This window comes from Amblyomma mixtum, chromosome 5 (genome assembly GCF_055824585.1).
Source record: "Amblyomma mixtum isolate Tamu chromosome 5, ASM5582458v1, whole genome shotgun sequence".
Taxonomy (NCBI): Eukaryota; Metazoa; Arthropoda; class Arachnida; order Ixodida; family Ixodidae; genus Amblyomma; species Amblyomma mixtum.
The window spans coordinates 32861000-32886326 of record NC_143016.1 but is presented as its reverse complement, the minus strand read 5'-3'; the positions used below and the strand labels follow the sequence as shown (position 1 = coordinate 32886326).

At 44.8% G+C, this 25327-nt stretch overlaps 1 protein-coding gene across 3 annotated transcripts in view; it reads right to left on the bottom strand.

Moving 5' to 3' along the window:
• The window catches only part of LOC149341695 (uncharacterized), a 48674-nt gene that overhangs the window by 5623 nt on the left and 17724 nt on the right, over positions 1–25327 (bottom strand). For 2 of the 3 annotated variants that reach the window (XM_089543861.1, XM_089543864.1), the window contains 12 exons: positions 24886–25162; positions 24259–24333; positions 22130–22343; positions 19655–19742; positions 18451–18568; positions 17175–17394; positions 13996–14083; positions 8479–8562; positions 8159–8304; positions 6488–6567; positions 5138–5220; positions 3820–3911 (listed from right to left, as the gene is read on the bottom strand). In XM_089543861.1, coding sequence (XP_089399987.1) covers positions 3820–3911; positions 5138–5220; positions 6488–6567; positions 8159–8304; positions 8479–8562; positions 13996–14083; positions 17175–17394; positions 18451–18568; positions 19655–19742; positions 22130–22343; positions 24259–24333; positions 24886–25162 — 1565 coding nt within the window. The remainder of the gene's footprint in view (positions 1–3819; positions 3912–5137; positions 5221–6487; positions 6568–8158; positions 8305–8478; positions 8563–13995; positions 14084–17174; positions 17395–18450; positions 18569–19654; positions 19743–22129; positions 22344–24258; positions 24334–24885; positions 25163–25327) is intronic. The other variant, XM_089543862.1, reaches the window with a different exon arrangement.

Here is a 25327-nt window from a genome sequence, read left to right as displayed (position 1 = left end):
ATATTAATCAATGCTATGCCACATAAGCTGCAGTGAAACAAGACCTGGACTGCCAACCACACACAAGCACAGAGTCGATCACACTTGTATAGAGTGCTCGAGCGGTGTGCTACGGCGCAAGTTAAATCTTATTGCAGCTGCTTTGCTGGTGTTAAGACAATGCCTGTGCAGTTCACATGTCTATTAAGCTGCTCTCCAGTGCAAGTATATTATCAGCGAAAGTCAATACCTACTTTACAATTTTGCTTTATTTTCACTGGATGGCAACGCTCAAGCGCTCTAGACAAGTGTGATCGGCTCTGTACACAAATATGAGTGCATGAAAACAAAACTACGCGGACACTTACGTTACTTTAAGAGTGAAACGCGATAGCATTAGATTTCACATTTGTCACGGCTTGTGTTGAGACTTGTCTGCATGCCTGCGTCAGTTTCTTTGCAATTTTTGGCCCATCAACCTCCATAATGACTGCTAGCTGCAGTAGCAGGTATTTGCTGTGCTGCAAGGGCACCAACATTTACATATACCACATTTTTTTCCGATTCTTGATTTCGATTCTTTATCTAAGTTGCTTTCTAGAAACCAGATTGCTCACAACTCGGTGGGCAGGTTGTGATGACATCACAAGGTCACGTGACCTCTCTCAATCAATCACTAATCGACACCTGCTGCGGTGGGCAGTTTGTGATGATATCACAAAGCAGCCTCTCTTGAACAATCAGTGAATTTCATCTCAGACATCGGTGGGGCTTTCATGTGACAACTCTAAAGCTATCATTAAGGGGGAGACTGGTCTTAGACCTATTTTCCTTATCTTACGTCCAATTGTAATGAAACTATCACCTTGCTCAGTTTTATACGGATTTCAAATCTTAAATTACCTGTTCTATAAATTAGATAGTTCCTATGAAAATTTTAATTAGTCATTCATTATTATCCCGGTGCAAAAAAAAAATGGCTCAATAAAAAATAATTCTTAACCCATGGCTGCATAGCATGGTGAGTAAAGAGTGCAATAATCAAAGCAGTTTTTCAACATTTTACCCTCATGTAATTTTACAGCACTTAAAATAGCAACATTAAAAGTGTGAATATCATGCATAGATAAACTTTGTAAAATTATCAATTTTTGAAGCTCGAATGAACAATTGTGCCTTGATTATTGCACACAATGTGACTTCAACTTCCCTTCGCAAACAGTATGACATATCTATCTGTCCTAGATGTTGACGTATCGACATAATAAGACAGCCCGGAGTGCAAAATTTTCATGTTGTTAAATCATCTGCTCCTACGCAAATTCACGAAATTTTTTGCCCGGGTCTCATTCTTTTGCTGTGACCAGTGAATTTGAAAACCTGGTTAATCTGAACATTTTTAGTGGTCCCAATGACTTCGATTTAATGAGGTTTTATTGTATATGCCTGCCCATATGCTATGGTTTCCACAGGCAGCAGCGAGCTGCCAAACACCATAACTATGAAATCCAGCGGTTACGAATGTTCCTGCTTATTGTCACTTCCACCAGTTTATAATGGCCAAGTTTTTTCGTGTTTCAGTTTTAAAAAGGAGAGATTTTTGCGAGCCATTCTCAACACCATCACTTTTATTACAAATTCCATCTCTTGTTTTTAGGAATCTATCTGGACATAGAACGAGAAAAAAGGCTTTTTACATCTGAGGAAAGATGAGCGTACACCTGAAGCAGAGCCCAATATCAAAAACTCGGAAACCATAATGTAACCTCCATATCATAGCATAGCCACTCTATACAGTATAATCTCGTTACTACGAACCTCACATTAACGAATTTTTCATATTTACCAACTTTTTCAAAATCCCCGCCAAAATACCTATATTTTCAATGTAAAAATATTTCAGTACTACGAATTTCAAAATACCGAACATTTCAGAATAACGAGCATAATTTATTTGCCCACCTATTATTAATGCACCTCATTATTACTAACTTACCCCGGAGAAGTGAGCCAACTCCCCGAGAGGCACACGCTAACTCTGCTAATCGCCAAGGGCAGGCATCCGATACAATCCAGTCGAATCCGAAGCTGCCTCGCAACCGGAAGTTGGCTCGTCTCTCCTCCTCCGTTTTTTTTCTCCCCCTTCCTCCAAGTCCCACGGTGTGCATGTGACTACCTCCGCGCTTTTCTTTTTTTTGTGTGCGGCCGCCGTGAATGCGAGGCCTAGTTGTTTCTCGCCGCTGCGTGTTGGCTGTGCTGACGATGAATTCTGTGGGTGCCAGTGTCAAGATGAAGCGACGGCAGGTCACGCTTAAGGAAAAAGTGGATATTCTTCAACAAGTGGACGGCGGAAAAAAGCAGGTCGACATCTGCAAGGAACGCGGCATTGCACCACCGACTTTCGTGACCATTCTGAAAGATCGGGAGAAAATAACAAGCCTTCATCGGCAGTCGCAGCTTGCTCCAACTAGAAAACGGTTGCGACTGGGGAATTTCCAGGACGTTGAAGCGGCAGTACTGACGTGGTTTAAAGAAGCAAGAAGTCAGAATGTACCAGTGTCTGGCCCGATGCTTCAAGAGAAAGCGCATAGATTCGCCACTGCCTTCGATTTCTTCCACCTAACAACACATCGTTGCTCGGATCAGGAGATTATAAGGTGCGTAAAAACAGAGTTTCGGAAGCGCCTACTGCAGCGACTGCTGTTAAACCTTCGGCTCGGACTCCCGACAACCATAAATGTCCGCCAGGCTGCCGAAATGGTAACTGGGGCGAGGTGAAACGTAAAGGCCTCTACCATCAACAACTGCTGGAGGAAAGCTGGATTTGTAAAATTGCCGCCTCACACAGAAGACTGCGATGACACTGATAGCACGGATGACGACAGGGCAAAAGAGATGTGGACTGAACCCACTGAGAAACTCTCTGTAGACTCTTCTGTAACTTTTGCGAACTACGTCGAGTCGGACAATGCTGCCCTAATGTTAGCAGAGCTGACTGTAGAAGACATCGTGAGCAGCGTCCGCGAGAATGAAGAGCGTGGCGAAGAAAATGAACTGGACGACGATGCTGACCCGCCGCCTGCAGACCAAGCGAACGAAACTGTGTCTAGTGCGGAGGTTCTTGCATCCATAGGCAAACTTCGCACATTCATCGGACGTTGTAGCGATGTGCCTAATTCTGTGCACCAAAAAGTTGAAGACGTTGAAGAGTTCATCCTGGGGCGCCTGTGTCGCACCCTCCAGAAGAAAATCACGGATTTCCTCAAATAAACGAGCGCTGAACCTCTCGTTTGCGTTCCTGTTTGAAAATTACATAGCTTGTCGTGTGCCCTTCCTGAAGGTACAGAATTTTCATTGTCCAGTAATACTACTACCTTTTTTCGCGAGTCTTTCGTTATTATGATACTTCAAAACAACGAACGATTATTCGCGACCCCGCGAAGTTCGTTGTATCGAGATTTCACTGTACCTGTTTATATCCTACAACGGGAACCACGACCTTGGTAGTAACTGAAAGATCAGAAGCAGCAGCGACGACAGAAAAAAAAGCTCCAAGCAGCACCTAGCATGAAGTGAGGCATGATGAATTCGTAGCAATTTTGCGCTAAACACCTGATGTACAATGAAGATTAGCAGGTAGTCACTAGCCAAGCAACCAAGTCCACTTCATTATGCATAAAAACCTTCAAGTGCCCCTGAGCATAATTAACGAAGGTTCACCATATGCACTGCTATGCAGCAAAACAGCAGATAACGGAGACATCATGACCAAGGTGCAAGCACCTAGATAAGATCAACCAAACGCAAACACTGCATGGCTAAGGAAGGTATTGCACTCACCATTGACGTCTGTGGCAAGCACATCAGCACCTTTGAGGAGTAGCGCCTGGGTTGCATCAATTAGGCCATTACTTGCAGCAACATGAAGAGGCCTGTAAGATCAACACTTTGATTAATCACAGGAGCACCTAGCTCACACCCATTTTTCAGTGCAACCTTTTAACCAGTAGTAAGACCATTTGCAACTTCAACCGGTGGTAAGATCATTCTTTTTGTTCCTAAGCCATCAAATTCATCGGCAACCAAAGTACATTGAACATGCACCAGAATGTTAAGAGAAACCCAGCAATAAGAGGCATTTTAGATGCGATACCATTTACAGTTGAACCATGGGCACTTCAAGCACTGCAATATGGCTCGGCAGCGAATTGGGAGAACGACTGTATGTATGATTGACTAACATGGAAAACTGGGCGTGTTGGTACATGTTTGAACAAACATGTACCACATGTATGTATGATATGTGGTACTATCAGCGTCAAATGAAATGCGAACAAAACACCTGAGACGCGAGCACAAAAAATCAAGCATATTAGAGGATGGAGGTGAAATACAGGCGTGGGCTATTAACATTTCAGAAGAGCGGTCTTTCCCGCTTCGATGGGAAAATCAACTGCTCATGTATTTTGCCTCCCTAGTTTAATATCTGCGATTTGTGCTGTTCGCGTTTCAATTGGCTTGTTCGCGTTTCAATTGACGCTGACAGTACATGTTTGTATGATTGATTACTCTATGTATGATTATGATGTATGTATGATTATGATGTACTCTATGTAAGGTTATGTATGATTGACTACTCTAAGATTGAGGGTGTTACGCAGCCAGCACATTGAAAGTATCAGAAGATGCAACAAGGTTAACAAATTAGCTGGTCAGTAGTGCACTGCATATGCACATAATAGAGTATAACCTGCATTATAAAGTTTCAGGTCGGAGAAAATGTACAAATTGACCAGGCCTTTGAATAAAGCTTTCGAAATTATCAAAATTACATTGTATTGCCTTAGGTGTTGCTTATGCTTCGAATGCTGCAATAAATATAAATAAAATGAGCCGAGACTGACGTCGTGGCTTTAGGCCAGTGAGGAGCCAAAAAACAAAAAATGACATCCTAACCGTTATTTGTAGACTTCTTGGCGAACAAAGCATCCCATTACAGGTAAGACTGGACTAATCTATTTGTTAGTGCTGAATTTTTGAATGCATGTTCACGTAAGTAGGAATTGTCCACCTGAACTGCTCCTAGCCGTGCGACATGTTGTATGCACATATAAAAAATAGACGATTACACTGTCGGTAACAAGCATTGTGTACTCACGTTTTCATGTCATCGTTGATCATGTTGATAAGCTTCACGAAGTCTGCTTTCTCCAATATTGTGGCCACAGCACCTTCTTGTTTCTAGCAATGAAAGAGACATTGATGCCTGTTTCAACTGCTCCAATCTAACTACAGCAGTCGACCAATTTTTTCAGACTTTCACAATATATAGGACTTTGCTGAGGAGCTGCACACATCTCATAGGAATGTGTACATATTCATGACCGATGCTCTGGGCTCTATGGCGTCCAAAAGCTAGATTTTGCGGACTAAAATAGGTGGCAGTAGAGATTGCTTTTTTTTTTTGACCGCAAGCTCACTTCTTTGACCTCTTCATTTCTTCGACCTAATCATAAGCGAGCAGGCATCATTTTCACAGGCAATCAGTTCTTTGCTGTGTTGAAAGGCACCATCTTGAATTTAAACAGAGTCAACTGTGTGAAATGGCTATTATATCTCACTGTTGCCTCTCAAGTCAATGGAACAAACTTCGTTGCCATGACAAACTTTTGTCCATGACAAAGTGGAAGGTTGAGCAAACTGGTAAGACATTACCGACACAATGCAAAACACGAGGACAGGACGAGCACACAAACACAGCGCTGAGTCCTTGTGCTCGTCTTGTCCTCGTGTTTTGCACTGCATTGGTAAAGTTTTGTCCATGACTGTACATTTGTAATACAAAGGGAAAAAAATGATTTTGACCCCAGAACATTGGGTGCATTCATCACATAAGTGCATCCATTATGCCAGCATGTCAGGCTAATACGATGTTAACTTTCCAAACATATGACATGCATATTTATACACAAAGACTTTGTGCAGTCCCTCGGAAGTTGCATAAATGAGGTTCTGTGGCTGAAACAAAGTCGTACGGCTGTTCTTAAAGAAATATACTTCTGTTTTTGCAAAGAAATTCTCTATTGCTTTAGATTCTTGTGCAGCAGTATCATAAAGCAACAACTTTATTCGATTCCTCAAGAATATTCTGCTGCAGAAATTGGACAGTCTCTCACAAACACTGCAACTGAATGGTCCCACAGTGAAGGTGTGATGCTGATTTAAGCTGAGCCTGTAGCTTCAACCTGGCTGCAAGGAGCTAGTCTTCTATGTCTAACTCTATAAAGAAAGTCCAAGCTTCTGTACCTAAGCTATTGTAAATGGGCTCAAAATGTCCAACAATGCACATTAAGTGTTGGCACATAAAAGGCCCATTGCTATTTCAAAAACAATAGTCATGCTCAACATCGTTATGACAAACCTAGAATAACAAGGGAGATGCACTATCCAGATGACTAAAATACCACAAAGGAAATCCCACATTTCAGAGAAAACAAAGACCAATTACCTGCAAGCAAGCATGATGAAGAGCACTGTTACCCTTGTTGTCTTGTACAACAATATCTGCCTTCAGTTCCAATAAGGCCTCTGAAAGACAAAAATGAAGTGACAGAACTACTCATTAAGTGTTATCAATGATAACACACACAACAGATTTAATTTGGTTTTGGTTTTATGGGGTTTACCATTTTAAATAAGGCTCACGCAATGAGGGGTCACTGTAGTGGAGGGCTCCGGATAATTTCGACCACCTGGGGTCCTTTGACATGCACTGACATCGCACAGTACACAGGACTCTAGAATTTCGCCGCCAACAAAATAAGACCGCCGCGGCCGAGACCGAACCCGCGTCAGCAGCTGAGCACCACAACCACTGAGCCACTGCGGCGGCTAAACCTAACAGATCTGAATTTGTACTAAATGCAGCCAACCAACACAAAGTAAAAGCAAAACAAATATGGCACATCAGCTTTTAGCACATGAGCATTACAAAACAGGAAAGGAAAAACACAAGGCAATCTTACAAAAAAATACTGCATTGTTCTACCTTGGCTTAAGGGGGGATGCGGCTTTGAAATCGTGAAAAATGGCCAAAAAGTTGATTTCTTGGTAATTGTTGTATCCAATTGTAAGCTTCATTATTTTTTTTTATGCTGTCTCTAAGATAATCACTAGCCTCGGTTACATGAATGCGAGAGAAGTAGACTCCAGTCAACTTTTTGAGGGAAAAAGCAAATTTTGAGCAGAAAAGGCGTAACTTGTCCTCTACTCTCTTCCTCGATGTTTTAGCACTTTCCCTCAAAAAGTGGACTAGAGTCGACTTCTGTCATACTCATCTGAACGCGGCTACCGAAATCAACCCGGAAGTCCTGTAAAAATTTTTTTCCTGAACCGCATTGAGGGGAAATGCCGTTTGTCTCTGCTTCGGTTCTCCGACTACATACTCACCCTGTGAAGCAGATTTCTTCAAGACTATTCTATCTATTCTGACCCCGTTTGTTTTGTTGCATCCCTAGGGCCATACCACAGGTCAAGGCATTTTTTTTTTTTTTTCAAATTTGCGAATTTTAAATTTCTTTGAAATTTCCTTCTCACTCTAGATATGTCAACAGTCACTGCTTCATGTATATTCAAAACAAGCATGGTGCTTTGCAAAAAACCGTCTTTACCTGTAGTGCACCGATAGGAACAGGAACGTAATGAGTGTTAAACCAGCTCTCTTCCACATTTTCTTAGCTCTGCAGCCTTTTACAACGTTCAGAGAGATTTCCCAGATATACAACAGTGCAATTTCGAGAGAATAGCCATAGTATTATTCCTAATATCTTCAATAAATTTAATGTAACTATATGAAATAAATTTTTGCTGCACACTGCAGCTCCTCTTACACAGTGTTGTGTATGAACATATGGCCACATGCAGCCTAAGCTGTCATCACATAGAGAGCTGTTCATGTTAGGATGGGTGCTCAAACCACTTCGCTAAAGATTACACATGCGTCCTGTTTTTAACAGCCGTAACAAGATACCTAGAAGTTGAAAGAACTGAAAGAGGTGTGAACGAGAATGAATGATGGCTGTGCCTTCCATTTTACTTTTTCTTTTCAGTTATTCCCTCAAGAACATGCCTGCTCACACACTGCAGCCCGGAGCGAGGCAATGGCAAAGGTAACGGTCACCTATGGACTTGCAGCTCCCATGGGCGGCGGCCATCATGAGCGGTGTTTGGCCCCTGCAGTCAGTGGCATTAATGTCAGCCCCTTCCTTGATCAGGGTCTGCAGGCACAGCACACTGTCGTCGCACGCGGCTGCGTGAAGCGCAGTCCTGCGAGCACAGTTGCAAGGAAGGAGAAATGGCAGGCATCTCTACAGGCACGAAGCAAACAGATATTAAACGCAACTTCTACAGCCACAGTTTACAAGAATGAAAAGAAAGGCGAAAAAAAAAAAAAAGAAGAAAGGTGAGAGAATGGTGACCAGATAAACACCGGAGCCTTACCTTTGCTTCTTGTCCCGCAATTGCACTAACTTCTTCCCGAAATGATTGAGCAACAATTCTATACAAAACTCGCTTCCTTGGAATCTGTTCCACAAAGAAAGGGGAGGAAAAAAAAAAAATCTTCTAGAAACTGTAACTGCATTGGAAACTATACAAGACATTTAAAGCAATATGAGAAAAAAAAATGGGCCACAGAAATGGTTTAGCCTTGCATAAAATGAGCACAGAACTGGAAAGTCATTGCAATTCCCAAGCTTAGGGTAGATAGACATGTGTAGAGTAAAATTTGCAAAAAAAAAAAACTCGATTTAATGGCATCCAGCTGTTACAAGTGCAGTTTCAACTCCTGTTCATAGCTTCAAAGCATGGTTGAACTGAATACCAGATTAGTATGACACTTCTTCAAACTCTGCTTTCAATCTAGCGATAACACCGTGTGAAGGAAGGCTACAAAATATTTAAAAATATGCCGGTGCTCTGTTCCTTTACATTCTAAACATTCATTTGATATCTTACTTTACTAAACTATAATTTCAGTGCATACTCTGTACTGTAGCAGGCAATGGGTGAACAGCTCTCGTGCTTTGTCCAATAAATACCCTGTTCAAGTAAAGTGACAGAGAGCTGCACAAGCCACGTTACCAGCATGCAAGGTGCCATGCAGACAATGTATGCAAAGGTCGGCAGCAGTTACGGTTAACACAAGGGGCAAATACAGTGCCTTTATCTATTGCAGATGAATTTTGGCAGGCATTTCAACAATGAACCTCCACATGCCACACCAGACGGCTTCAGATTGTTTTATTGGCTGGGGTTCTTAACATGCATCAAAAATATCAGTGCATATGCATTCTTGCATTTAGACGACAATGAAACAAAGCCATGGCAATGAGTGTCACAAGAGATTTCTCAATATAGTAACTTTTATTCTAGGCTCTTGAGCTCTCTCCCATCAAAACATTGCAAGCAAAAAAAAAAATGTAAATTTGCACAAATATTGCAGAAATACTTGCATGGGAAAGCTGCATACAAGATAAGGTAAAATGAACTATTAAGCAAAAAAGTGTTGAACACTCTAAAAGAAGAATTGCAGAATGCCAGTAACAAGCAAACAAGGCCCACGAAAACACACAGGGCACAGACAAAACAAATACAAACAGTGGAATCGGCACCTTTCCTGCATTGAATTTAATGAACCGCATAATTAAGTGTGCTTTAATAAAGGCCTAAGGTTACCACTCTGGCATTCTGCATGCAAAATTGTCCAAAGTTTAGCAGCCTCACACAAACAGGAGCGAGAAAAAAATTGCTATGATAGATGCTCCAAAACAGAATTTCGCACTTATCTTACTGGCCTCACCCATAGATGCCAAGCAAAGCAACACTTAAAATGGCACTAAACAAAAGTGGCGTATGCTAGCATGAAGTCTATAGATCAGCGGCGAAAAAAGAGGCAAGATCTGAAACTGGTCACAATGGTGCACTGCTAAGGCAACAGCTTTGGCTATCAAAAAAAGAAAGAAAACAAAAACACACACTGACATGCCCAATATAGCCTGAGGCTAGTTAAACTTTGTTAAACTTCACTAAAGCAGCACAACCCTACACTCTCATCTCACAATCTGTTGGCACTGAAGAGGCAGCTGTGTAGCACCTTCAGGTGTTCGAGACCACACGAGAAAAATGGTGTTAAGGACTCTGCGGCACTCTACACTTTTTTATTGCTCAGCCACTTAAATATGCAAACACAGCAGTTTTGCCTTTCACTCAAGGCATTTGGTTTTCATATCTGCCAGCGCCTTTGCCACAGAGGAACATGGCATGTGGGCTTTGAGTTCATAGGTTTCAGTACTGCGCTTTTGATACGTCACCAGTAGCCATGGCTTCCACTTCAGTGTCAACAAACAGTGAGGTATAGTATAGCAACACAGGCTGCTGTAGTTCCATGCAGTATCGCGCAGCAGTTGAAGGCAGCAGCAGCAGCAGCAGCAGTGGCAGCAGCAATAGCAGCTACTTACGGGTTGCAACTGTGGCCCACGTGCCAAGCCGCATGAAGTCACAGGCACGGTTAGGAAAGCACAGCAAGGGTGTGGTGCAGGAGAGAGGAATAGGAGAAGAGGGTGGGAAAGAAGAGAGGATGCTATGTAAGCCACCTGGTCTCCTCCCCACTTGCCAGATCGCACAAGTATAGTACCACAGAACGACAATAACACAGACACCAGCAGCAGCATTTTACGCAAGACAAGCAAGCGGTGCCTAAATGTGCAGGGTAATGCTCCCTAGGCGGTACTAACAACGTTGCAAGCAATGAACCAGGCAGCATTGTGAAGCCGTGAGCAAACAAAGCGTGCAGTGCATGTTTCTCGCCATTTGCCTAGATACCGCCTACTGTAAACTGACCAGCAAAGCATTGCTACCTCTAAATAACACCTTTACAGGCCATTTCATAAAAACCCACACAGTTCCATCTAACCACTGACAAATCACAAATCCCCTTCAGGCACTGATTTCACTATATCAGTCTTCACATCACATGTCAGACTGCATGACAGTTAAAAACAGCATGATTAATCAAGGGAATTCATGCACTGTACAGTTTATTGGGGTTTAACATCCCAAAGCGACTCAGGCTATGAGGGACACTCTAGTGGAGGGCTTTGGAAATTTCGACAACCTGGGGTTCTTTAAAGTGCACTGACATTGTACAGTACACGGGTCTCTAGAATTTCACCTACATCGAAATTCACCTGCTGTGGCTGGGATCGAACCCACGGCTTTCAGGTCAGCAGCTGAGCGCCGTAACCACCGAGCCACCGCGGCGGTGCACATTGTACAGTAAAACCTCGATAATTTGAACTCTGTTAATTCGAAATCCTGAATAATTCAAAGAATTTCCGCGGTCCCGTAGTTTCTCATGTAAACTTTACCAGATAATTCGAAGCGGCGGCCTGCCCCAGCCCTGTTATCGTATTTACTCGTATAATTTGCGCATTTTCTTCTTTAAATTAAGGCTTTGAAAAGAGGCTGCACACATTCCACGAAAATTTTGTGAACACGTCCTAAAAAATTCTACAAAGGTCGCAACGCAAAATATATACTGTATGTTGCCACCTATATGTTGGTACCCCAACTTGCACTCCTTACTGGCCAAAAAAAGTTGACTCCAAACATTAGACACCTCCTCCCACCCAGTCCCACATTATATAGTTCCCCGTGGGATGGCATGACAGCACGCATGCAGCTCAAAGCAATAAACACACAATGATACAATCACAAAGCCAGCAGCAAGAGGCAAATGGCGATAACAGGCGATAAAAGTTGGGCGGACACTACTTAAGCTCAGCCTTTAAGGGTATAACGCACAAGCAGTTCCTCTTGCCCACGCAGACACGGACACTGTTTCCCCTTTCTCAATCACAATCAATGTGTGAAAGATCACACCACAGGCATATAAAACCGCACTTTAACCAAGCTGTATGAATGTGCCTGTGTGGCGTAGCGGCAGCGGGTCTGACTTGCAAACCCGTGCGCTGCTGGTGTTGCTGGTGCCATCTATGGGAGCCTCTTGTAACAGCCACGTTTTCGACCAATGAGGATTTTTCCGTCATGCCAACGCCGATGTCACTGACAACACTGGCTTTTCTGCGACATGGGGCCCTTATGCTGTCCTGTAAAATGGCGTCCTCGCGTGTGGCCCAGCTGACTAGCTCCAAACTGAACAGCCACTGGCTTGGTGCAGCTGGGTCCCCAGGAAAGCGGATCGAGGTAGCGGATCGGGCTATGATAAATCTAAATCTCTCCATCTTAGCATAGCCTGTACCGTCACTGCTACTACTTACTGCGCCATTAGTGTGCATACGCAGATCGTCCCGAGAGCACCAGATAGCACCAGATGCGTTCCAGCTGTAGGCACACCTGCCGCGATGGATGCAGTGTGGCAGCGTGCGGTGCACGCTACGCTAGAAATCTCTAATATCACTGTCTAGCGGAAGCTCTGGCTTCAAAGCCCCCCCTCTCACCCCTAGCAGCGTCGGCGTATGCTCTAACGCGAAATATCATTCTTGCTCCGTGATAGGCTGACTGTGCACCACGCCAGCCTGCGTCAATTCTGTGTGTGGTGTGCCGTGGCTAAATATCTGATTAGTACTTCAAATAATCACGAAGTTTGTCCAGCAAAGGTACGGCATTCCCTCAACAAATTATTTTGCCTGGGTCCTATTCTATCACCATGTTCGGACACTAATTCGAATATCTCTGGCAGACCCAACAACTTCAAATTAACGAGGTTTTATTAATGCTACAGTGTTAAGGCTCCTGTTCTGCAGAAAACCCGGCATTGTCGTCGCCGTTCTGAGCAAAAAAAAATCTGCAGAGAAGCAGCCTAGGTGGGCCACCTGGGTCATGTGATCTTGTGGCATCATCACAACCTCCACTCTGGATTGTGAGCTAACTGACCACCGCGGCAGGTAGCAGTTAAATTAATGATTGGTTGCGAGAGGTTGCACGACAAGAGAAACCTGGGTCTCGCAAGCCCCACCGGTGGCAGCACCTGTTGTCGCACGGCAGTGGTGCGTCGTCAAACTGCTGCACCACTGCATACGAGGACTCCCAGGGTTCTATGAATGTAGCTGAGAATGACCAATTCTGCACATATGGGCATTAACCCATTAACACCATCCCATCATACCCTTAAGGTGGAGCTTTAGTGTCCCCTCCAACTTTTGTATACGCAAGTGAAAGCTAGTGTGCCACCACAGTGGATTTTGAAAGCGAAATTTTTGTACATGAAAGCAAAAGCAGATGGAATGCCATCATTCTAGAATTCAAATTCATTGACATCATTCCGGAATTCAAAAATGCAGCTGGTGCAGGATAATGGCTGTGAACACCTGCAGAATATTGGAGCAAGCATGCATTCACTGCTGTGCTTCATTTTGCTATGCAGCATCACCACATCATGCTACAGCCCTGATGAAACAGACCTGCCTTACACTCGTTTTCCATGCAAAAACTTGTATATGATTATTTCGCAAGTCAGTTTTTACTAAAGAGCAAGGTGAATCCAAGTTTTCAGCAGCATGGAAACTGCTTGTGACTGAATTTATAAGATGTATAAAGCAAATGTAGTACCCAGGCACTAATTTTATGGCCTAGACTTACAAAGCCTGATCAGACAATTGAGGCTCACACAGGATTTCATGACTTCAGTAATCCAAAACATCCATAAAGAATTCAACCCCCCCCCCCCCCCCCCAAAAAAAAACACGCCATTTTTCCGTAAATGTACTGATGACAACCTAAGTGGGAAGCAGGTGTAGAATTCACTACCACCACTACCAGTTCACTACCAGTTCCCTCAGAGCCACCAGTCAGTGCACATGTCATGCAAGCTTGTGATCACACTTTAGAGCCTAGCCCATTAAATTGGCCAACAAGTGCTATGAATGCTGCCAAGATGTGAGAAATCCCATTTCGAAGCCACTTCCCTCCTATGAAAAGAGCCAGTGCAGTACTCACGCTGCACAATGAAGCGGGCTGAAAGAGTTCCCGTGAAATGTATTTGTTCGAGAGTGTTCCAGGAGTATGCTGAGACATGGCCCATGACCTAACAGAGAGAGAGAGAGAGACAGAAAAAAAGATAAAATAACAAGCCACTTCGTGATGCCAGCTGTATAATAACAGCAAGTTTGTGCCCCCTAACAAATTATTACCGTATTCACCCAATTCCAACGTGCACCTTTTTTCGGGGAAAATACGTCTCAAAATCGCATGCGCGTTGGATTCGAGTGCAAACCGAAACTGCCCCGTAGCTGCCCATCGTCATCGCCATTATACGATGTGGGAGCTCACTAACTGCTGGCAAACATGGGAGCACGTTTGCTCGTCGTTTTCTGCGTCGCAGGAGCCGTTTTCAACCGGTTCACGGCGACTGTATCCCGTGCACTGCCGCGGGCGGACGCCTCATCGCTGCCTTTGCACGATCGAGATACGCGGCTCGAAGAATATGTTGATGAAACAACGGTTGTCAGAAACGCGTCATTTCGGCGGTAAAGTTCCAAAAACGATGAAAGTCCTTTCTGTTTTGTGGCAGATTCTCTGACAGAGATTACATCGTCCGCAGGCGGGGCACGCCGCGCCGCTTGCGAGGTCGTGCATCATGCCGATCTCACAGATAACAGCACTCGTTTTTACGCTTGTTTTGGCCGTCGAACATCTTTATCTTTTGCTCAGATGCACTGACGAAGTCATGGATGCTCCGCAAGAAGCTTGAAGGATCCAAATGGTGCATCGCCGTTGCCGCAGTTACGCCTAGCAGCAGACGAACCTCCCGTCACCGGAGCTCTCCGCTTGCGCTTGGGGCGTCTTCCTTTATACTGATGCTTTGTCAGGAACTTGCATGAACGAAAATCTCGTTTCTCAGTCACATCCATAGCAGAGAAAGGAGAAAAATCCGGGCAGAAGCGTTGGTTCACGTCTCGGTGGTGGCAGAACGAAGAAAGAGCGTCTGCGTCCGACCGTGCGGTGGAATGCTCGTAGCCAATGGAAGGGCTCCGATCGTACCACGTGACTTGAAGGGCCAGTCGAGACGCTCAACTCGGGCAGGAAACGTTCTTTTTTTTCGTATTTTATCAATACGGAGAAAGGAAAATTAGAATGCGCCGCTGCCGAAGTGGCTTCTGGTAGAAGATGGGTAGGCCTACTTCCCCGCGAAAATTCAAGAGCGGGCGACGCCGTGGAGCGAAATGCCGCGTTCCCGAAATTCGGTCAAATTCGCACTTTCGCGAGCCACCGCGAGTGCTTTAATTGCATTTTTTACTAACTTCGCATTGATTATCGGCTTTGATTTTTTTTATACATAAAAGAAGAGGCTTGGGGGAATACAAAACGCAAGAAAATACAAAATCGACTTTATCGAAAAAAATCGCGGTTTTTTCACCCGCATCTCTCCTTAAAATATAAAAACGGTTGCAAATTATTTTCATTCGTGGAAGACACATGCACGTTAGAAGCGGGGCTTGTAGTTTTTTTTTCATTACCAATATCGGGCGTGCGTTAGAATCGGGGCTTGAAATTTTTTTTTCTTTTTTGGTGCCGTGAATTGGGTGCGCGTTAGAATCGGGGGCGCGTTGGAATTGGGTAAATACGGTAATATGCATACAAGAAAAGCCATCGAGCAACCTTCAGAGAGCCACTAATAAGTGTGCATTTCACCATCCTCCTTATAATGAACCATACAAAGTCCTGCGCCGCATCAACAGCATCAACTATTAAGTTGTTCCTGATGGAACTGTGACTGTCAGCCAAAGGCTTCAGCAACCCGGAATTGTGCATGTAGTGCACTTGTGATTGAGCACTGTTTATGCTGTGTTCTGCACCCCTATCACTTTCCCGCAAGTGCGAATTTGACTTTCCCCGCCCCCCAACTAGCATGGATTGTAGTTCAGCTGACCCCTATTTTTCTCTTTTTTTTTTCTTCTTTACTTGTACAAAACTCATTTCGCATCAAGACTATGCTTTCCTTTCATGGGGGGAAATAACGGCACGTGCCTAGGCACAGCACAGCCTCCGCGCTTAGCCGTAACGACGATGAAGCGGCTGTTGGCATGTGAGGAGTGCTCAGGCTAGATATGGCTCTGGGATTATAAGATCGACCTCAGTCTTGAGTTGTCCCCTATGCCTGCCTGCATGGCTCCTTAGGTCGTAACCATATCAAGGTCAACCTCTGCAACATCTTCGTTACATGGAGGCCTCAAATACACGCACTTCAACAAGGGCGGCGTTGGGGAATTGTTTCACCTATCAACAACAACCGTGTAGCGGCGGACTCTGCTGCCGGCTCGCACCCCCTGATGCATTGCCGTGCACAATCTGAAGCATCAGCTTTCTTTCAGCAACACTCGCTGGCTATTCACAACCAGTGAACACAGCTGATAAGGGCTTCAACAATTCATGACTGGCACCGCCGTTAAGACACCACCTGACAGCGCACCCACGTACTGTAACACATGCGCTGGTTCATGGTCCGATGCCTCAGAACACTACAGATAATAGTACGCATTTCTGCTGTCGCCTATACTTTGGCCGTTTATCAATTTTACGGGCCCTTTGCTTAAAGATTTCAAGTGTTCACGTCAAAAAAATTTTCAAAATGGCGCTGGCTAACCAATAAAAAGTGTTTATTTTGCCTTGTAGCACACGAGGCAGCCAATCATGATGTATCTCCACTTTTATTTTTGGCGTTTTCCTAATCACCGAATTGGCTCAAAAGGTTCTGATCTGGTGGGAAAGACAGCTGGAGAACTGAGCTTTCAAACGAGTCCGAACAGACCACGTTATGGCTGATAGTTATAAAATACGAAGAAATACAAAATGGCCATATTTGGATGCATTTCCATGAGTTCCTGCACCGAGACAACGATCATCACCAAATCAAATCACTTAATCACCAATTTGACAGTCAACAAACTTCCCTTGTATGTGGAAAAGAGGAGCCTCACAAAACTGAACACAGCAAAGACTGAAAGACCCACGTCCCCACCTTAATCCCACACTTTGCCCTGTGGCTGTTGATATGCCCGGCACTAGTACTACATCCTTCCATGAGTAACCTTACAGTCATATCGTTGTTCGCACACATGACAAAGTGAGATGAAGAGAACCACACCCCGTTTCCCGCATGTATTCTGTGTGCTCACCTCCGTAGCATGCCCAGTGGATGGGAGTGAACCCCTGAAGGTCGGTGAGTCGGTCGGGGCCTTCCCCGTCCGGACAGTGGCGCAGCAAGAGCGACAGGACGCTGCCATTGCCCACTGCTGCAGCCAGGTGCAGGGGCGTCTTGCCCATGCTGTCCCGCAACACGACAGTGGCCCCCTCTTTGAGCAGCAGCCGGACACACGCTTCACTGCCCCCAAAAGCCTGGAAGAGAGAAAGGATGTCAACACCACTGCATGACCTCACCTCTAGCACGCTGAGGGACCACATACCGTATTTATTCGAATCTAGGCCGATAGTTTTTTAAAAAAACGAGATGTAGAACTCTTATGTCGGCTTAGATTCGAGGATTTCGTTTCGAGGTTTCGTATTCGTAAAATACAAGTAAATGTAGCACGCAGGTGGCGCCCCCACAAAACGCCAACGAAAGACAGCACCGTAGCCGTTGCTATCCGTAGCCGTTGCTATCCGTAGCCGATACTGATCAAAGCACACATGAGCACTGGCTGCCATTTTGGCCCTGTTCTGTTCTCGTGCGGTGGCGTGAGCACATTCGCAGCAGTGAAGTTTTCGTGCGTGGTTTTTATCACCAACACCATGGCACCAAACAGGCGGTGCCATTATAGTGCCGCCTTCAAGCGGAAAGTTATACTCGCTGCAGAGCAGTCGTCAAATCTTCAAGCCGGGCGGGACTTCGGCGGCTGATCCCGGGCTGGCGTTGCATACGTCTCCTCGCACAAACGCCAGCCCAGGATCAGCCTGAGCGGGTTCCTGGCAATAAATGTCGTTTGCGTGCTGTACCTCTTGTTCGCAGTTGTTTTTTCGGCCGGCCTACAATCGAGGTAAGTTTTTTTTTTTTTCTGTGGCCTTCAACTTTCGGGTCTTGGCTTAGAATTGTGGCCGGCCTAGATTCGAGTAAATACGGTAGGTGGCCCTTTCTTTTTCCCCTGCAACAATGACAACATGAAAGAATAATACACAGAGAGAGGCCCAAGCCTCTGGTCTTTTGTTGCAAAATCAGGACATTACAGTAGATCAATGCAGTCCCATCGCTACTTTGACAAAACAGCACTATGTGGCCAGCACTAACCAGCTTTGCACAATAAATGCTTGAAAGTGTCCACACCACTTAGTTTGAGAAATTTGCGTACTTTTGATTCTAGTTGACTGAGTATAGCAGCTTGCACAGAAGAAGGAGCAAGAACTTGAGGGGCTACGCTAATCTTTGATAACCCATACCAAGACAATGGCAAGACTTACTCCATAAAACAGGGCTGTCCTCCTGGACAAGTCTTCGGCGTCCACAGCAGCGCCATGTCTCAGCAGCAGCTCTACACAGTCTGTGTGACCCTTCAAGACAGCCAGCATCAGTGGTGTCCTGAGGAGAACAATTTTTTTTTTTCACTGCTTTCGAGCATGAAGAGCATGAACTGTTCTAGTGCGACATTCTAAAAGAAAAAGCAGTATAGACTGCTGCTTTTGCCGTGTAGATGCACCAGTGGCACTGGTGCACAGTGTGTTATGTCAACTGCAGTTGCTCAGCGCATTCGTACACATTCCTCTCATGTCAGCTGAGTTTTATCATAATGAAGCTTCAGCTAAGCCAAATTTCACATAACAGCATTAGCTAACAGAAAGCTGACGTAGTCAGTTTATGACATCAAAGTCAACCGCCACAATACCTTTGTTAAATGGAATCCACAAATACACACACTTCAATGGGAGCTGCGTTCGGAAATTGATCTCAACACTTCCCCCGTAACATCGAGGAATTCACTACAAGAAGGTTTGTTACACCCAGGTTTAACCGTAGTTTTTCGTGACTTCATGCTAGCTTACTTTACCTTCACTGGCCTCGTGCACAGCCACAAACTTTTCCTAAGGTGCTTGAGTTGCAAGGCTAACAGCCGGGAGGCAAATGGAGAACACAAATGATAAAACTGTGCACCTCTGCCACCTGCACACTTCTAACATCATGACTCTAGCTTGGTGAGTAGCAAACTGCAGTGTCAACAGCCCAGTGGCTTTGGATTTCAGTGCAAAGCAATGCTGAGCAATGGGAGGGTCACGCCGGATGGGGGCGTCCACATGCGTGTGGAGATCTTGAGCTTTTGCCCGGCTAGGCTAAGATGAGCTGAGAGACAGTTTTCTCTTGTGCAGCGCACTCCGTTTACTTCTGTCCACACCTTACGTGGTTATGTGCATGGCAGATAATGCCAGCATTATAAATTTCGCATGGCAGCAGCAGAAGAATGCATCACTTAAAAGCACACTGGACCAAAGGCAGACAAACACAGAATGAAGAGCACACATGGAGCAGAAATGGTGCCTACTAGTGCGGCAACCACCAGCCATAAATAAATGCATCCCTGCACATATAGCCAATGACCGCAACCCTCCTCCTTCGAGGCAACTCTCATACGCGTGCCTCGTCAGCTGATCTTCTGTTCTGTGGAACACCTACCTGTTGCTAGAATCTCTAGTGTTGGCGGCGTCAGATCCCTTGGCACTGCGAAGAAGGATCTCAAGGCACTCCGTCTGACCTAAGGCTGCTGTAATAAAACAAATTTGAAAGAGAAAACACGAAATTTAGATTCTGGCATAACAATCTGCCCCGATCTATCAATTCTCAATATAGTAGACATGTCACATGTAATGTCTGTTAAGTGTGATACAGTCAACTCTGTCCTTACCGCAAAAAATGACAGATTTTGAGTGTGTTAAAATAAAATTACTTATTAAAGAAGTGCTAAATGCACTGCGCATTGCAATATATCAAACTGTAGCTTACTGATTATACTGATTAAACTCCAGGATCAGGCAGCCCCACAAGGTGGCGAGAAAAGCAGTCAGATGCCATGCCCTGACTAGCAATAAACAGTGTAAGAAAACCCTTGGAGGTGCAACGCCCAATGATCAAGAAAATGAGAAAGAAAAAATTGCACTCTACATGGAAAATGAAACTAGTTTCTGAAGAACAAACTAGATGGCGCAGCATCACCGTAGCGGCTCTATAGGAGCGCTCCGGTTCGCACAGACAGACCCGGGAACAAGAAAATAAACAGGCCACCGTTCCGGGCTCTGGTTGTGCAGTTTTAGCTGTGGAAACAAAATCTGTCGATGAAACATTGCCATCGGAGTCCCTGCTACTCAACACATCAACAATATGTGCTGCAGATGCGGCAGAATTGCGTGCAATGGGGCTGTTTAGAGCGCGCGCCGTTCCCGACGTTGATGCCTTGCTTGGAGCATTCGACGCCGCACCTTCAACTTCAAGCGCATTTCAAAAATTACCACCTTGCAGCAAAAATACAACTTATGCAGGAAATGAAAGCTGAATGTGTGAACAACAAACCAAATGTCTCAGCAAGTTTGTAGCGGCTGCGGTCACGCTGACAAAATAGTTAAGGGTGGACACTGGTCTTTGAGACCAAGAAATGACCAAAAAATCAATTTAAAAAAAATAACATTTGTGGAATCTACAGCTATTATTTTCCAACTGTACCAATTCTTTCCCTTAAGAAATCAACATTTTGACCATAATATTAAATTCAGATCATCGTGTGGGCTGAATATATGCAGCAGCAGACAATTTAATGGCATGAAAATTTTGGACATCTGGCTGTCTTAATCGATATCTCAACATCTAGGACAGGTTGAGACGTCATATTGTTTGCTAAGGGAAGCTGAAGGCACAGTGCGTGCAATAATCGAAGCAGATTTGTTCAACCGCACTTCAAAAATTTATAATTTTGCAAAGTTTATCGATGCATTACATTCACACCTTGAACACTGACATTCCAAATGCTGTGAAATTACCAATGAGGGTAAAATGGAAAAACGGTTTTGATTATTGCACTCTTCACTCACCATACTATGTAGCCATGGATTAAAAATGATTTTTTATTGAGCAGTTTTTTTTTGCACCGAGGTACTAATGAATGACTAATTAAAATTAATAATCTTGGGAACTGACTTATTTATGAGAAAAGTAATTTCATTTTTGGAATCAGTATAAAGAACTGAGCAAGGTGGTACAGTTTCATTAGGATTGGACTCAAAATAAGGAAAACAGGTCTAAGACCAGTGTCTAAGGGGGGACACTGGTCTTGAAAAGAAAATTTTATTAATTTGGTCATAGTTATGAAATTTTCAGGGCACGTGTATTTTTGTGCGCTGATTATAGATGTGTCATTTAATTTCATGTAAAACAATTCCTTGAGCACTTATGCACTTTTTATGCAAGTATTTTGCGGAGAGTTTTGAAGAAAATTTGCTGCAGGAAACTCGCTGAAATGTATGCCATTGGGTTCTCTTGACACCAAGGAATACAATAAGGGTAAAATTATCATCCTGGCTCTCGTAGAACTTGAGTTATAGGGTACTGAAGCTGCCACTTCAGAAAGAGGAATACACACTTTCCTTCTCATTTCTGAAGCGACAACTTCAAAACTCTATAACTTAAGTTCTATGATAGGCAGGAAGACAATTTTACCCTTATTGTATTTCTTGGTGTCAAGAGAACCCAATGGCATACATTTCAGCGAGTTTCCCGCAGCACACTTTCTTCAAAAGTCTTTGCAAAATACTAGCATAAAAGGTGCATAAGTGCTCGTGAAATTGTGTTATATGAAATTAAATGGCATATTTAGAATCAGCACACAAAAATACATATTCCCTGAAGATTTTGTAACCGTGACTTCATTAATAAAATTTTTTTTTTCAAGACCAGTGTCCCCCCGCGAGGCTAGCAGAATGGTTGCCAAAGGTTACGAGCCCTTGGGGCCCCGATCTAGCCTCCCCTGGACTGGCGTCCCCATCCCCCTCCTCTTCTGTACAATACAGTAGTTTCCTCCTCTCAGCGGGACCTCGGAGAGCATAGGCATGGGCAGGCAAGTGTTAAGCTGCAACGCCAGACCAAACAGCACGGTGTGCCCACCTGCAGCATGTAGTGAGGTTGCCCCCGAGCGTGGATTGGGCCTCAGGGGCTGCGCACCGTGCTGCAGCAGCAGGCGCAGGCAGTCAGTCTGGCCCAGCAGGGCACTCAGGGCCAGGGGGCTCCAGCCCTGCTCTTCCTCCGTGCACTCCAGCACCTCCCCGGGGCACCCGACCGAGAGCAGGGCCCGCAGGCTGTCGCAGTGCCCCCCCGCCACCTGGGCACAACACACGTGACCGCTTTACGCAACCCACAAATAATAGAGACGGTAACAAGCACACGGGTTGATCTGTCTACAAAAAATAAATGAGCAAACAAACTGCACAGAACAGGAGTGAAAAAAATGGTGGAATCATGTACAGGAAAAAAAAAAAAAATAAATTAAACACAGTTTAAAGGGACACTGAGGAGAAATTGAAGTTGGCTTGTATCGACAGAATACCAGCTCCTGATTACAAAAACGCCGCTCATACTGACAACAAAGCTCTTGCAACGTAGAAAAGAGCAAGAACCAAAATACAGGTATCGCCGCCACAGGCCAAACTCGCAAGTACAAGCGTGATGACGTCATAGAACAAAGCAGTGTTGCTCGAATCAATGGTTCTAGCAACTCTAGGACCCGAGAAGCCACAAATCCCTGAGGCGCAGCCAATGCATGCGCAAATGTCCTTGACGTCGCCAGATGGCGCCACGTGCCCGGCAGCTACGCGCGCTCCTGAAGCATCGGGACCAATCAGCGCCTGTTTTCCGGCGGTAGGCGGGCTCCCGGTATTCCGCTAGCGGTAACAAGGTACACGGTATGCTAAAGGTATCTATTTGCGAGAACTTCGTTGACGAATTCGAGAACGAGATCCATCGTAACGCTGGCAAAACGCCAGTGCAAACGTAATTGAAGCGACTGTAGCGACGGCCACAATAGCCGATAGATGCCTTCAACGTGCGACCGGCGGTACCTTTCTTTTCGGCTGCTGCTAGGCCAGTGTGCTAGGCTGCACTGCTGGCTGCAGAAATCACGGAGTCTGAGGTACATCATGCGCACGTCATGTTTCACATCACTTAGTCCTGTGTCGTCATAGGAGATTCCCAAGTTTGAATCAGAGCGGCAGGAAAAACTTTTTCAACTTTGAATCCAAATTTCTTAGAAATAAATGCATCTTTCGCTGCCGGCCAAGTGGCAACAAAGCCATGACATGCCGAACTATCCGATTTTACTATAAAAAAAATATTAATAGTGCTCTCCTCAGTGTCCCTTTAAAGCAATGCCATGACACTGTAGTAAAATAAAAAAAAGCACAATGAGTGAATGGAGAGACACTTTCAAAAAGGCCCTGCAACACATATCAAGAATGTGTTTTTTTGATTCTTTGTATGCAAAGCATGGCCCATGGTGATACATGATGCCCAAGGGGATTGCCGAAATTGTAACATTTTTAATCTGCTCCAAAAATACTCGTCTCAGCCCATGGTGCCAAAAAGTAGTGGCAACTTTCAGCAGTATACACGAGGTGACAACTCAATTTGGAGCACTGCGTCTTCATCAAATGAATTTGCTCCGTAAAAATGATACTCTGGCTCTTTTATGGTATGATGAAGTTTGTTCATCAACAAAACAAATTTATTTTATGGCTGAAAAAAGTGAATATTAAAATTTTCTCGCCCTTTGATGCGAAATCTTAACATCGACACCAAGAAAAACTGGTTGCCATCATTTTGAAGTGAATGGTGATGTAGCCTATCCTCTGGGATCCGTGACCAAACTGGCCGGTAATAGCGATACCTTTATTTTGTTTCTTGTTCTTTTCTAGTTTACAACAGCTTTACCTCAGCACTGCTGACTTACTTTGTGCACTCCGCATTTGCACCACAAAGGAGAAAAAATTATGCTGCGCAAAAGCTAGAACAGTGTGCACCCACACTAGCAGCACATTTCCTAGTGGCAATGCACCACTACAGAATGCCACTAGCCTTAACATGCAGTTAAGGATGCATAACTTAGCACAAAGTAGCTCTCAGAGAAACTTGCCAGCTCAATAGAAATATGCATGCATGGAGCAAAAATCCAAGACCCCCGCCATTCATGACCTGTCAAAGAAACGAGATCAACAAAATATTGCAATTCATTCTCAACTTACAGCGAGGTGAAGTGGCGTCAATCCACTGCAAGACTTTGTTCTTCTGATATCTTCGGGAGTCATCACAGATAAAAGCTGCAGAATACATATAAGGCATGTGTAAGTAAAATGCTCAATACAACTTGTGGTTCAACATTTAAAAAAATTTTAAGCATGACCTAACAATTCTGATCCAATTCCATTCTATTTTTATGATCTTCATCGCTGGTTGAAGTGGTATCTCTACCCACTTTAGGTGGGCATGGTACAAAGCCTCCAGCTGTGATATGAAGAGTGTTAAATTTGTCTGAAACTAAGAAAACACTGGTAGTTGAAGCACACTCCCATAAAACACTGCATATTTATGATGTACAGTCTTTGTCAAAAGTAACCAGGCTGCATGTTTTTCTTCTCAGTCGTATATTAAAGCTATTATGCCAGCCCTCAAGCTCTAAATCTGCGCATGATAAGAAGAGCCCCTGTTCTCTCCTTCAAAGAACTTTTTGATCTTGAGGGAAGCCGTGAGGGTTCTGTTATACGAATGAGAAGCAAACCATGGAGCCTGGTTACTTTTGACAAACACTGTACACAATCGTGTACATAACACCTGAGAGATTTGAAACAAGGGGCCATGGTAGGGCCACTCACAGTTGCAAGGGGGATCAGGTGCCCTGTGGCTGCCAGGTGGTGCAGGGCCCCGAACCGCCGGTTGTCGTGCGTCCCCGGCTGGGCACCGTGCTCGAGCAGGATGGCCAGGGCCCTGCCGTCAGGGTCCAGGGCGGTGGCTGCCATCTGGAGCGGGGTCCGCCCTTCCGCATCTGCCCGGTCCACATCCGAGCCGAGTGCTAGCAGGGTACTCAGGCAGCTGCAGCAGCCTCCACTCTGCTGCTGGGGGCCACCAGCTGCGCTATAGTGCAGCGGAAGCCTAGCCGAAATACAAAGGGAAGGACAAGGGGTGAGAACCCCGCTGCACTCACCCCTCCTCCTGCTGACGCGTCCAAACACAAGTGAATCCCAGCACACAGCAAATGCTGCTTTCCCAAAGGTGCCGTTGCGACAGCGAAGTACTCTCGGTTATTGGCATGTGAAT